The sequence below is a fragment of the Echinops telfairi genome, unplaced genomic scaffold (assembly GCF_000313985.2).
Source record: "Echinops telfairi isolate 266 unplaced genomic scaffold, ASM31398v2 ScPeMD7_443;HRSCAF=831, whole genome shotgun sequence".
Classification (NCBI taxonomy): Eukaryota; Metazoa; Chordata; class Mammalia; order Afrosoricida; family Tenrecidae; genus Echinops; species Echinops telfairi.
This window is the reverse complement of record NW_022104341.1, coordinates 84,113,741-84,128,199: the sequence shown is the minus strand read 5'-3', so window position 1 is coordinate 84,128,199 and position 14,459 is coordinate 84,113,741. Positions and strand designations below refer to the sequence as shown.

The window sequence follows — 14,459 nt, the reverse complement described above, 5'->3', positions numbered from 1 at the left end:
ACCAGAGGATGTACACTGGTACAGATAAGAGCTGGAAACACAGGGAATCCAGGGCAGATGAACCCCTCAGGACCAGTGGTGAGAGTGGTGGTACTGGGAAGGTGGAGGGAAGGTGGGGGAGAGAGGGGGAGCTGATCATAAGGATCTACATATAACCCCTCCCAGGGGGACGGACAACAGAAAAGTAGGGGAAGGGAGACATCAGACAGTGTTAAGAGATGACAAAATAATAATTTATAAATGATCAAAAGTTCATGAGGGAGTGAGGGTGGGGGAGGGAGAGGAAAAAATGAGGAGCTGATACCAAGGGCTGAAGTAGAAAGCAAATGTTTTGAGAATGATGATGGCAACAAATGTTTCAATGTGCTTGACACAATGGATGTATGTGTGGATTGTGCTAAGAGTTGTACGAGCCCCCAATAAAATGATTTTAAAAATTAAATACATAGATTGAGGGGGCGGATTCCGGGTTTTTTTTTTCCGGGGGGGGGGTAACCCTCATTTAAGACCTTAGGCAAGTCACTTAACTGAGCTTCAGTTTCCTCATTTGCAGCATGGGAATGATGCTATCTATTGTCAAAATACTTGTCTGGATAGAGCAAGAGAAAAATATGGAACAGAAGCCAAAGTCATCCAGGAGACTAGGACTCGGCTTCCCGGCTGGGTCGAGACTGAAGGGAGCCTCAAGACCATGGCCCTTTCCCTTCTGGTTTGGAACTGAACTCGTAACTTTGCGCTGGAACAATCAACCGCTTAGGATAAGATCCATTTATAACAGCAATAGGAGAGGAGGAGGACCAGAACAGGAAACACCAGGAGGAAGTGGGATATGAGATGGGACATGGAAGGGATTGAAATTATGAGCCAAATCAGAATGTGTATGAATTGCCAAATGTAAAACTGATCTATAAACCTCCCACTAAAATAAATTTTAAAAAATTACTATATGTGTGTGTGAGATTACTGTGAAAATTAAACTGGTTAATAGACAGTAATATGACATGCTGTGGGTGTCTCGCTGACCCTTTGCTGAAATGCAGGATTGACCACACGGCACCCAGCAGTCCCCCAACGAGGCTGCCCCTAACTCGACGAGAATCTTAGGCCCACCCTAATCACCAGGCTCCCAATGCCAAACCCACTACGACAGGATGGCATGTCCCCTTCCCTACGATGGCTATGTTGGCCACCTCTGATACCTCAGCTCCATGTCTCCAGACTGTCCCCAGCCATCCTCGAGCCCTCCCTCTCCCTAAGTCCATAGGGCCAAGCCATCGCCTGGTCCTGAGAGCTCTGTGAGGGTCGCGGCTGTCTGTCTTTTCTAAACTGGGCAGCCCAGCCCTCTAACAGCCTGCCTCCTTGCTCTCTGCACCCGTCTCACACCTCTACTCGTCAGGAGTCCCTGTCAGATAGGCGCTCAACCCGTTCCCTCTGCCATGCAAGTAAGAGGATCGGGAAGAGGGTCAAATTTCTGGGGCCCAGAGTCATCAGTGATTTGCAGACCCCACCACTGCCACCTGCCTAAGGCATCGTGGGAGAACTGATAGCCCCTGGAGATGGCTATGCTGTGGTATCTGCAGAACCCTTGCCCATCATCAACCCATGCCCCCCTTCTCCCCCATCAACATACATACCACTCCCCACTCCAGGCTGGCAGCTCCTCACACAGTTAATTAGCACCATGTCACTGAGGACCAGCCTGAGTGGCCAGTGACAGGCGCTGACCTCTGACCCCAGGGCTGGGAGACAGTCCACATCAAACTCTTACAGCGCGACCCTTTTAGCACGCACAGTAACTCGGGGCACCGCCAGCTGAAGCTCATTAAAGCTGTCTCTTTGGCGCGAGGGCCATTAACCTCACTGCTCAACACCCACACCTCCCCTCCCCGCCTCTCGGAGCCCAATTAATGCCCTACATCTTCTCCCTTCCGTCCAAGTACTATCACCCACACCTCAGAGCCAGTTAGGAGCTGGCAGGGCAGCCCCCTTAATTCAAGGACTACACATACCCATGCCAATAACCCCCAGTGCCCACCCAAGGAAGCCCGGGGCACAGAGCTGGCAATAGAGGAGGGAAGTCCGTGAGCACCACCATCCCCGCAGCACAAGACCAGCCCTTTGCATGGGGACCTCCCTGAATCTTCCTTTCACTGCACAGACAGGTACCAAGGTTTCAGGACTCGGGGGGTAGAACCAGAACTTTCTCTGACTCCCTGAACCCTTACTCTACTGCCACTCACAGCCTTGGGCTCTCCTCTGGGCCCCACCCAGATGCAGGCACTTTCTGCAGGACCCTAACCCAGGGTCAGCGTGGGTGGACAGCCAGTAAGGGCATCAGAGAGCCTCAAGAGACAGCCAACAGGTAACGGACTTCTTCCCTTGTAAACACACCCTCATACGGGGCACAGAAGCAGGGTGCCAGTCCCACTAGCCCTCCCCACCAGCCAGGCTCACGCACAGGCCACTCCTCCTCTGGACCAGTGCAAGCATTCTTACTAGTCCTCTGTCCCTGGTCCCTCCCTGTCTCATAACTCTTTCACAGATTCATTTGCTCACGTCTTCTTTCGTCCACTCAGAAATTTTTACTGAGTACTATTAAGTTTTGTGCAGCACAAACTGTGTCACTGATTCTGAACCACAGCTGTGACCATGCCATCCTCTCACTCACAAACCACTGTCACCTCAAACCCTCCAGGAAGATCCCCACCTTTTCACTGGGCAGTCCGAGCCGAGCCCTGTTTATTGCTCGTTGATTTTTTAGCCCTTCACGAACCTAAATATCCTGCTTTGGTCACAGGCAGCGACTTACAGGTGCCTGATCTTGTCTTCTCAGCGTGCTGGGCTTTCTCCGAGGCCCTAGAGAAGCCCCATCATCCTTCCAAGATCCTCTGACTGCGTATCCTTATCTCCAGGGCACTTCTCACTGCCCTCCCAAGAGGAACGCCTTGCTGAGCTTGTGTCTCCTCGGGACTGTGCGGCGTACCTCCTGTGGGAGTTCTCAGAAGCTGTGCTGGGAACCCCCGACTCAGCCCAGATGAATGTTTCTTTAAGGCCGGCCTGGCCCCACAGGGCCCCGGGAGAGCTTAGGGATGGCCCAGTAGGAATGCCATGGCACCTCAGAAGTGAGTGAGACAGAAAAGAAGTAGCAGCTATGTGGACAACTGAGGACAAGGGAAACCACCCTGGGGGCAGCCCAGGTGCTTGTATTTCAGCCCTCAGGACCCTGGGCAACTGTCTACATCAATCCCTGTCTTTTCCCTGCTCCGCCGCCCTCCCGTATGTGAGCTCCCTGAAGGGACATCCACTCAGCCTGCCAAACGCCCACCAGGCAGTGGCTGGGCAATGTCCACAGTGGGAGACTGCCTTACAGCTTGGACTCTTCTGGCGTCCCTCTCCAGTGCCCCATGACATCCAACCCCTCCCCAAAGGCCCACAGGTCATAATAATGTCATATCACCACCCAGGACTACTCGGCCTCCTCCCCAGTTGTAACAAAGCCTATCTCTGTCTATCAAGCACCCGGCTTGAAAGCATTTGCATGCACCCACAATAGGATACACAGAACCCAAGAGATACACGTTCTAACAGATAAACACAGGTGATAGGTGCTTACACATACACAAACACACACCCTCAGAAAGCTGTGTACAGGTAGGTTATTATGCCCACAGACACATCTTCTCAAACAGATGTACAAGCACATGGGCGTACACACACTCTGCTGAGACAGACACTCAGAGACAGAGAGCTGAAGGTGTCACACAGACACACATCAATACCAGTACAGTAAAAGCTAGTGACTGCTTAGAAACCAGTCACTCCAGCCTCCTCCCAGGCAGGAATCTCCCTGAGGGTCACCTCCACCTTACACCCCAAGTGCCCCTCCCAACCCAGGCATGCTCAACGAGGCCGCTGCTCCTGCGGGGAGTCAATACCCTGTGGACGCAGCCATCGGTCAGAAGGACCCTGACTAATTAAAAGCTGGCGAGGTTTAAATAATTCATCTCCTTAACTCCCATTGATCGCCCAGTTTAGTGGCCACAGACTTGAAACAATATTAAACAGCCTTTCCCACTTCATGGGGGGGTAGGGAAGCTGAGACCTGCCCCCTCTGAGGACACTGCCTACCAGGGATGCAGCCCGGAAGAGGGGTACACTGGCTTGAATCCAAGGCTGCTATTACGCACCCAAAGCCCAGACCCCACTCTCCTCCTAAATGTTGCTTTGAGAGGTGTTTTCTAGGGTTCCCCTCTGAATCTCGCTTCATTCCTCCCCAGGTCTAGGAGACCTGCTTGGGGCCTTGAATGAGCCCTGGAACCCTTCTGTGTGCCAGGGGACGGGGCATGTGGGCAGGGGGCTGACTGGGCTGCCAGGGGGATATGCAGAGGGACTGACCAATGCCGCTGTGGGGCCGCCCTATGTGTTGCAGGCTGAGGCCCTTGTTCATGTCTAGAAGTCCGTTCTTGGGCCAGCAGCCCATGGCGAAGCTGTAAGCCTGGAAGATAGGAGAGCAGACTGGTTAGTAGAGGTTCTGGCTTTAGACCCAGACCCACTCCCTGGGGCTCCATGCCCCAGTTCTCCCCACTAAGGGCTTACTCTCATCACACTAACTTAGGAGGGCCCCTTCACTGGGTCCCCCTTTCTCCAGGCCCCCACCAGAAAACCCCTTCCTTCTCCAGAGCCCCCTTTCACCTGGGCTTCTACCCATCATAGTCCCCCAGCCCTCAGTGGGTGCCCCTTACCAGGGCTCCCCTCTAAGGGGCGACTATTTACTAAGATCCTTGTTATGAGGCCCTCCTCCCTCACCCTCTTACCATGCCCCTCTCTTTAGATCTGCACCCCATGCTCCCTAACGGCGTGGGTGCCCCCAGCTCCTCCCAACAGGATTACAGTCATTCTGCTCTGACTCACGAGGCAGGAGGCTCAGAAGGTCATGGGCAGGGGGCTCTAATGAGGAGGGGAGTAAGGTCACCTGGTTGACTCAAGAAGGGAGTACATGGAGACAGAGGGGGGTGGGGTGTGTGTGTGTGTGTGTGCGTGTGTGATGCTCCTGCTGAAGGTCAAGTGCTCACTTATGCATATTCAAAGCAGTCACTCATCGATCTGTGCTTAATTGTTTTCCTGGGGTTGGGGAAGGAAGTGCTGGGGGCATCGATCTGTTCAGGCCCCCAAGCACTCCAGTACCTCCCTCCACACCCTACCCACGCCACCTGGCTGCCAACAACCTCCATGAGAGAGTGGGGGACACCTTTCCTTACAATCCCATGGGTTAAAGTATGACTGACCTCAAGTCACAGATGAGGAAACTGAGGCCCAGAAAGAAGAGACTTACCTGGGTTAGAACACAGTTCAGTGGCCGTATGGGGATTAAATCCCTGGTTAGGTCCTGGGCTTTATGTATTGGACTGTGCAGTGAGCTGAGGCCTCACGCACTACTCTATCCCCTCACCTTTGAAGTCCCCACACAACAGGCTGCCTTCCCTCCCTCCCTGTGGAACACCGGCCAGTGGGAATACCTGGAGAGTGTTTGGAAATTGGGTGGAGGGTCCACTGAGGAGCTAAGCTGACATCCAGCCATGGTCAGGCAGGCACTGCAATGTCCCCACCCATCACTGCACCAGGAGGTTGGGACCTCATCCCAGGCCAGACTCCCTCACAGGGGGAGAAGGTCCATATAGGGTCAGGCACCAAAGTTTGGAGGCTGCGCACAGAGGTTGTGCGTGGGCCAAGGGGTGTCTCTCAGAGCACTGGGTCCAGCCTTCCAGTCCGAGGGCCCTTAGAAGGCCAGAAGTCACTGTACTGAAGCCTTAGCCATTTTCCTCGACCGCAGAGCTGCTAGTCACAGTCCAGCTTCCCAGCCAAGCCTTCCCCACTCTTTTCCAGGCCACAGCTGCACCCACAAATTGGGCCTGGGTACGAGGCTCAAGGACGGGGGAGAGGAAGCTGGCCCAGAGCCAGGGCAGAGCCAGGGAAGGCAGGCAGCAAGGGAAAGCGGCCAGTGGGCGGTGCACAGCTGGAGGAGCGGCTGAGCGCAGTCAGGACCGAGGCTGGAGCTCAGTGGGCCAGAGAGCAGTGGCGGGCCGGCTTTCAAGTACTTTAAAATCACTTACAAAGGCCGGATTAAACGATCAGAAATTCCATTTAATAGGACAAATAAAGAAATAACAATCTACTCTATCAGCCCAGGGAAGGCGAGTTAGATAGGTTTTTTCCCCCTCTAAAAAGGAAAAAGGGAAGGAAGGGGGAAAAAAGAAGGATAATGTGTGTTTACTCAAGCAAAGAAAAAAATATTTAAGTGATGTCGGGGAGAAGATTGCAGTAACTAGTGAAGAATAACATCGTCTACTTTGCTGTCAAATCACACCCGAATTTCAGTAATAGATTCTCGGCTGACACTCAATTCAATTCGAAGGTGATCCTGCTTTATCCCAGCCCATCAAATATTAAACACTTGCATTAGCAGGTGCTGCCGCTTCCCGGCTTAGAGCGACGGGCGGGCGGCAGGGCTGTGGAGGCCCCTCCGCTCTGCTGGCGGCGCAGGGACAGGGCAGCTCAACGTTATCTGCAGTCATTCTGAGTCTTATCGCAGTTAAGCGGGAAGACCACTTCAGATAACATTAGCCGCTTGCCCCTACTCGTCACCGTGATTAGATTATTATTATAATTATGACTCCCCAAGATCTCCCACAGTCTGGGATGGGTAGAAGGGGGTTGAAGGGTAGCTGAGCCCAGCAGGGCCAGCCTGGACCAGGCAAGCTGAAGTCCTCGGCAGAAAACCAGAGGTGGCAGGCCAGGCGGCCACCTATCCCGCCTGACGGATGCCTTTCAGGAAGGGCAGCGTGGCTTGTCAGAGCGAGGGCGAGATGAATTGGCACCTCCACCGCGGCCACGGGCGTCATGCCGCACGGTTTCATATTCCCAGATAAGGCGTGCTAACCAATTGCTGCCGTGACATGGCCTCGGCAGCACTTCCTCAGGGGGGACATGGGGTGGGGGTGGGGGAAGGCAGTGCATGCACACAGGTCTGCCAAGCTCCTAATAAGAGGGATTTAATTTTTACAAATGCTGCTTCCAGCGGGGCCTTCACATACCAGCCAAAGTCCAAAATGATATTAAAAACGGTTAATTAAAACTGCTCTCCTTCAGCTTGGGCTCTCCCTGTTTCTCCTGCTGAGGGCCCTTGGCATGGCTCTCCCAGGTACTTCCGCAGAGCCGAGACTTTGGAATGGGCACCAGGATCACACCACTAGCTTTGGCACAGCGTCCCCAGCTCCCCACATTCTTGCCATCTCAGATACCCCCCCAGGCACAGCTACCCCACCTCAGAGGATCCTCTAGCAACCTGTGCCCTACTAATGTATGGTTCCATGCACCTGTTGCCCCACTGCACTTGCCCCCAAACTCTCTCCCATTTCTAAACCCCACCCTGAGCACGGAGATCTGTCAACCCGACCACCTACACACGCATACGCACACAGGCACCAGATCACTTGGCCCCCTTCCTGTGCCATGCTCCCTCCATACACCGCCCTTAAGAGAGTGCATCTGTCTGTGAATCTCAGCAAAGCCCTTCCTGGGAGTCTCACTCAGGTAAGGTGATCTGGGCTACTTCTCAGAGAAAGATGGTAGCCAGGAAGCCATCCGAGTGGAAGGATGAGAGAGGCTGAGTCCTGTGGGCTGTTCCTAGGGGACAGTAAAGACAGGCAGTCCGAGAGGAGGTAGAGGAGGAGGTTAGGAAGGCTTCCTGGAGTGAGCAGTACTGGAGGCCTGGTAGCGTTTGACAGAGGACCACGCAAGGCAGAGGCCCATGGCAGGAGTAAGCGTGGGTACAGCACAAGCATGGGTTTGGATGGGGCTGGGACAGCCCATGTCGGCAGGCAGAACACACCCTGAGACACTGCTTCTAACTCTGTGCACCAGCAGCTACACTGGCACCAAGGGGTCTGGCCGAGTGCCCATCTCTTTCACTCTCCTCTGCTTCTTCCCTCTCCCTCTAGCCTTGCGGAATTGGGGCAGGGAGGGGAGGGGTGTGTGGGTACTAAGGGCCCTGAGGCTCCCTGACCCAGAGCAGGATAGAGGAGGAATCTGTTTAAGAGCTCTTGCCAAAAGCTTGTGTCAAAGCCCGTTCCCCAGACCTGCTCCAGCTTCTCCGGGTGCCACTTCTCCAGCTGCACCTCCCCAGTCATCAGGGTCCACCTGCCCAGCTATGCAGAGCTGGCACCCCGACACCGGGGTTCCTGGCCTGGGGAACCGCTCTAAGCATGATGGGGGTGGGGGGCTCTGGATCCTGTCAAGGGTAGGTGCCAATACAAGGCCATGGAGACAGGTGAAGCCCAGAGTGAAAGATGCTGGGCCTACCACCCACCTCAGCCAACCCTGTGCCAAGCAGGCATGCACACTTCCCTTCCCCTGGGCTGCTGTAATTTCCATGCGCGGGGAAGCAGGTGCCGAGCTGCTCCCGGCTGGCTCTCCCCTCTCGTGGCTCTGCCCGCCTTGGCTGCTGCCCCATTAGCTTAGTGGCCAGCCATCTGCGACGGGCCTGCCGCGCAGCCCTGCTGTAGGCGCGGCGGGTGGCCCCCTGTGTAACAGGGAGCTTTGCCATTAGCGCCTTTAATATTCTGACACCTCAGCACAGCCTGCTATTACATGCAAACGCTGATCGCCCTGTGAAATTACATTGCTGGGCCCGCGAAATGGAATCGTGTATAATCAGCCTCCTCCATGCACTGTCAGTCCCATCACAAACACGGCGCCCGGCGGCTTACGGGGGCTTAGCAGCTGCGACAAGTGTATTGGGTTTAATAGATGAAGTAGCCCTCATCGGCGGCAGCAGCAGCATCAGATCCTTCAAAGAGGAAAGGAGAGGCATCAACAGCTGCTGTGGTGTCTCGGACCACCCATATACTGTAACCTACCAGGGTGCTGAGAGTGGGGTGAGCCCCAACTGGGCAGGGCAGTGGCTGGGCTAAAGGGCGAGAACCCACCTCAGACTGCAGACAGGAGCACAAGCTGCTCTGGCACTTCCAGGAAACCCAGAACTCCCAAGTCACCAGCACATCCAGGGAAGGAGAAGGCTTTTAACCATCTATCGCTGGGTGACTTGGTTCCCTGTGTACCTAAGATGATGGGTCATTTCTCAAGACCAGGAACTAAATCAAGCCACTTGCAACCCTATAAACACCCGAGAGATATGAAGCCATAAAGGTGACGCTTCAGGACGTAGAGGACCGCAACTCTGGTTGACTATATACCAACTGACTCTTTGCCCCCTACTGACCAGCATCTCGATTGCTGTAAACCAAGGACCAAAGCTACAGGTGAACAGTGGGAAGGCACAAGCCACGGACATATGAATCTCCATGCCTCACAGGGAGGCAGCGTGTGTCAGGCTCAGCAGCCCAGCAAACCTGGGCTTAATTCCTCGTTCTTCCCCATCGCTTTGGACACGTTACTAAGTCTGTTTCCTGTGTCACAAAAGGAGGCAAGTTTACCTTCCCTTGGTAACCCGAGATAACCAAGAGCACCCGCTCCATGGTTACCTCCCCAGGTATTCCTGGTGCCACGCTAAAAACCACTGCCACCGAATCAATTCTGACACACACTGGTTTTGTGACTCCTTATGCGAGCAGACAGATTCATCTTTTCCCCTACGAGTGGCTGGTGGGTTTGAACAGAAGACTTTGAGGTTAGCAGTTCAACACTTAGCTGACAGCGCCACCAGGGAAACTCAAATCCACATTCCCTTTCAGAATACTGCTCCCTCTCCCTTTCCCAGGTTCAGCCTAAGTAGCTCTGGTGGTGTAGTGGCTTATACACTGAGCTGCTAGCCACAAGGGCAGTGGTTCAAACACACCAGCTGTTCCACAGGAGAAAGATGAGGCGGTCTACTCCTGTAAAGACAGAAAGTCTTAGATATCCAAAGGGGCAGTTCGACTTTCCCCTGTAGGGTCAGTATGAGTCAGAACAGACTTGATAGCGAATGCGCTGGGTTTCTGTACTTTCCAATGGTGCTGCAGCCCTCCCTCCCACTCGATATGCTCTTTGTACAATATGATGCTGGAGCATCTGCCATCAAGAGTAGGGTCTATGTATACTCCCCTTGAAACAGGGTGGGCTTTTGTGACCTTTTTGGTCAGAAGAATAAGGTAGATGTGATACTATGAAACTTCAAGACTACTGCAAAAAGGCTGAGGCAGCTTCTCCACCATTCTGGAGCACTTAGCCGTCATATAAACAGTCAGCCTGTCCTAAGGCAGCCATGCGGTAAGGAAGCCAAACGGGCCCATGCAGAGATACCACACCGAGGAGCTCTGAGACGCCGTGAAGGAAGAGGGAAGCCCAGGCAGCCCTCAGCTGCTTCAGCTACACATGAATTATTCCAGCTCCAGCCACTGTCTGGCGACAACTGCATGAGAGATCCTGAGCCAAAACCACCTTGCTGAGCCTTCCTGGACTCTGGACCCACAGAAACTACTCCCTCCCTCCCTCTTGCACAACAAATGGTGTACAATATGTGTTGTTTGAAGTCACCGAGTTTGGGGGTGATTTGTCAGGCAGCTATAATACTAACTTGAAAATCTGTAACTACTCACACTTCTGACTATGTTCTGAGACACCTTCAACTTCTTCATCCTTGTTGCTTCTTATCTTCCTCTTCCTCTCATCATTACTCTGGGGAACCTCAGTATTATGGGATGGCCCACTCTTGAACCTTGTCTCCCAATTTCTCAACTCCCTGTGCTCTCATCACTGTCCTCCTTTACCTACCAAACCCCAAACCCCAACTCAGTGCCATTGAGTCAATGCAGACTCACCACAGCGACCCCGTAAGACAGGGAACTGTCCCTGTGAGTTTCCGTGACTATTACCACTTTATGGGAGTACAAAGTCCTATCTTTCTCCTACGGCGCAGCTGGTGGTTTTGAACTGTTAACCTTGCAGTTATCAGCCCAACTTGTAACCACTACAAAACCAGGGCTCCTTCCTACAACAACATTTCCCCCCATGGCTACATGCTGGGCTCTGTTGTCATGGGACCTGTTCTTCCTCTGACATCTTACAGAGACAGATTATACTCATCCTTCCCAGATACAGCACCCTCTTGGCTCTGGGCCCCGATCTTGTGCTCCCTTCTGACCTCAAGCCCCTTTTGACCAGAGTGGACCTGGTTTATCACTTCCATCTCTCATTCACCAATCTTCAATTCCCTTGCCTACTTATCCTAACCCGCCTTCCCTACAAAACCCAAACATGACCCCTTTCTCTATACTTGTACTTGAGCTAATAACTCTTAAGATTGAGAGAATTCAATTCTTATGTGTTGAAGGTATCCACTACGGATCCAGGAACACAACCTTAGCAGGCCTAAGTGGTACCCCAAATCCTATTACCCCCTCCTTTCAAAGAGATAATGAAGACCCAACCAGAACGCTTCAACGACACATTCCTTTGCCTTTCCTCTCTTACAGAAGTGATACCGCCCGCTCAGTATAAAGCCAAAGCCAGTCCCTTCCTCAATTCTGGTATCTTACTTTTTCTTTTAAAAACATTTTATTGTAAATCAGGCGAAGGTCTACAGAGAAACCCATCGATTTCACATTCAATAATTCACATGCATTTCATTTTAACGTGCCGTGGCAATTCCCTTAATGTACCATCTCTTCTCCTACGTCCCGTTTCCAGCCTCCTTCCCTCCCCCTCTGTGTGCTCTGTCCTGGAGTTCTGATCTGATATGGCCGATTAGTCTGACATGAGGGGGAGTTCCATTCTAGACCCGAAGAATGACCTAAGGGACAGAGTCTGGGGGGGGGGGGGGTGTGTGTCCCCACCAGTCCCTCATCTGGCAGTAAGCCTGGTTTCTTTCATGATTTGGGGTTTTGCTCCATATCTCTCTACCACTCTATCCAGGACGGTGACCTTCTAATGTGATCATCTCTCACCCCGTTTCCCTCTCTCCAGTGCCTTGTTCCATCCCGTAGCTGCTGCTGCTTCTTTTCTCTCTCTCTAAAATTTTAATCTCTTTTTCGCTACCGGCTCCTTTTCCTTAGCATTTAAATGCACTTGAATGTCCTATCGTTAGGTAGCTTCTCTGAGTTTCAGTTTCTGGTTTGTAAAATGGAGGTACTAGTAGCTCCTATTCGTAGAGCTGATATATGAAGACTCAATAAATTACACGAAAAATGCTCAACACAATGACTGGCTCAGAAAGCTGTGTCAGTATTGGAATTTTAAAAAAAAACAACCCTCCCCCCACCAGTTCACTCCATATCCAGTTACTGTCTGTTCTCTCGTTAACAATCAAGCTTCTCAAAGTCAACTCTACTCCCCTCCAACTTGACTCCATCATTGCTTAACTCACTCCATTCTGGTTCCCACCCCACTGAAACAGTCAATAACCCTTCTCCACGTTGCCCACACCCTACACACCATGAACAGAGCTGCTTCGGCTGCTCTGCAACCCACTCCTATCTCTGAAGCTCTTCTGGTTGGTTTCCTCCACGTTCTACTTCCGTCTTTCTGGTTTTCCTCTCTAAGCCCCGCACAGCCTCCCGTACAGTTTCCTCTGTAGCTGGTCATCTAAGTGTGCAATCACAGCATTCCTGTCTCTATACGCTACTGCTTTCCCCGGGGATTTCCTCAACTCCCTTACCTTCCAGAGCGCTATTTCTTGCTACCGATTGAGTGTCAAGCATAGCTCTTCTGTTGCCTACCTAGCATTTCCACCTGATGTCACATGGACACTTCATTCCCTGTATGTTTAAAACCCACTTTTAACAGCTTTCTCTCTAAACTGCTTCTCTTCCTCCCAAGTTCCCAAATCCCAGAAAAAGACAGTACCATCTACTCAACTTACTAAACAGGAAAACCTTGGGTTAACCTTGAGTCTTTGTCTTCTTCACTGCTCAGCGAGTTCCAGATTGCAGCTTCATGCCTCTGTGCCCTTACTCAAGCAATTCCTTCAACCTGTCTAGAACGGCCTCTGCCTTCTTTTTTGTCCGAATGAACATACTTCTCCGTCAACATTCACCCCATTCTTTTACGTCTTTCCTGACTATTCCTTCTTTTAGATATGTCTAATCTCTGAAGAGACTTCGAATGCAGCTCCCGTCATGTTATATCTGTTTATAAATTTGTTACCCAATAATGGTGGGAGATCCTTCAGGGCGGGGGCTGTATCTGATCTCCATTGAAGAAAGGGAAAAGGACGAGAGGAGAACACATTTTGGGGGGTATAATTCTGCCCAGCAGGAAGGCCTGTGGTCAGAGCTGCCACTCCTGCTAATCCTATTCAGCGTCTTTCAGAAGCCAGTGTTGCTCCCACCCAGGAGAAGAGAAATCTCTCCATAGCCATCCGGAGAACCGAGGCTGCCCTTGACATCTTTTCCTCACTCAGACACAGCTGCCCTGGCCAGTACAGCTTTGGCAACAAAAAGATGAAGACTTATATTAGGGGACGCAAACTCACCCTGCCAGCCCTAGCTGGAGGTTCTGCTGGGTGCAGTGTTCTCGGGCTACCAACATGCTCCAGGGGCCCCAGAGGTGCCTCTGCTTCTTTCCATCGACAGAACTTGAGTGGGATAGATAGTTATCCTTTCCATGTACTTGGCCTTACTGCTCACTGCCCACACCAGGACAGCTGCCTCCAGTGCACTGGGCCAGCCCCACTGCCGAGGCAGGGGTTGGGCTTTAGCTCCCGATGCCACCACATTTGGCCCTGGGGAGCCCGGGAGTAGAAGACAGCTACTGGCTCAGTCTGAGGGGCCTGGGTCTCCGTTCAGGAGGAGGAATCTCCCTGATCTTTCCAGAGCCCTTGCCTCATTGCTGAGTCAGGGGGCACATGGGGACACTGGGGTTTCCAGGATGGGAACCGGGTAAGAAGCTCCTGAGCTGGGCTAGCTCAGCTCCAGCAGCAAAAGCTGCTCCCTCACTAGAGACCAAGGCTGTGGGTCTGTTTGAAACAGTTGCCCAGGGTAAGAGCTACATTGTGAGTTTTCTTTGTTTTCATTACAATTTCCTCTCCCACTGCTTCTTTTTAGGCAGCCCTTTCCTCCCCGGGGTGCTGGGAATTGAATGAAACACCACCCCCGGCTCCAATAAGTGTATTTCAATTACATCTGTCACTGCATAACGATATAATGATATATCATGTGATATTAAATCCATGGTAATCATATCAGGGATTTTTTTTAATCGTGAACTAATCTCATTATTACATCTCTATAATTAACAACAGGAGGTATGGAAATTCAGTTAAGGTAGAAGGCTCAACTCCGCCAACCTCTTCCCCGCCCCATTCTGGTTCTCCCAGATTAGGACCCGATTAGGACACCGTAAGATGGACTGAAGTCCTCAGACATGGGTAGAGCCTTTAGCATGCCCGGCCAGTAGAGTCACTCTGAGATCCGGGCACCCGTCTGTCTAGTGTTGCTCAGCCGAGGACAGAGGCCACATAGGGAGAC

General features: G+C 52.3%; 1 protein-coding gene across 3 annotated transcripts in view; it reads right to left on the bottom strand.

The window, feature by feature from the left end:
* Positions 1-14,459, bottom strand: part of ERI3 (ERI1 exoribonuclease family member 3) — a 143,924-nt gene that overhangs the window by 26,796 nt on the left and 102,669 nt on the right. For all 3 annotated transcript variants that reach the window (XM_004699483.2, XM_045291988.1, XM_045291989.1), the window contains one exon: positions 4,396-4,495. In XM_004699483.2, coding sequence (XP_004699540.1) covers positions 4,396-4,495 — 100 coding nt within the window. The remainder of the gene's footprint in view (positions 1-4,395; positions 4,496-14,459) is intronic.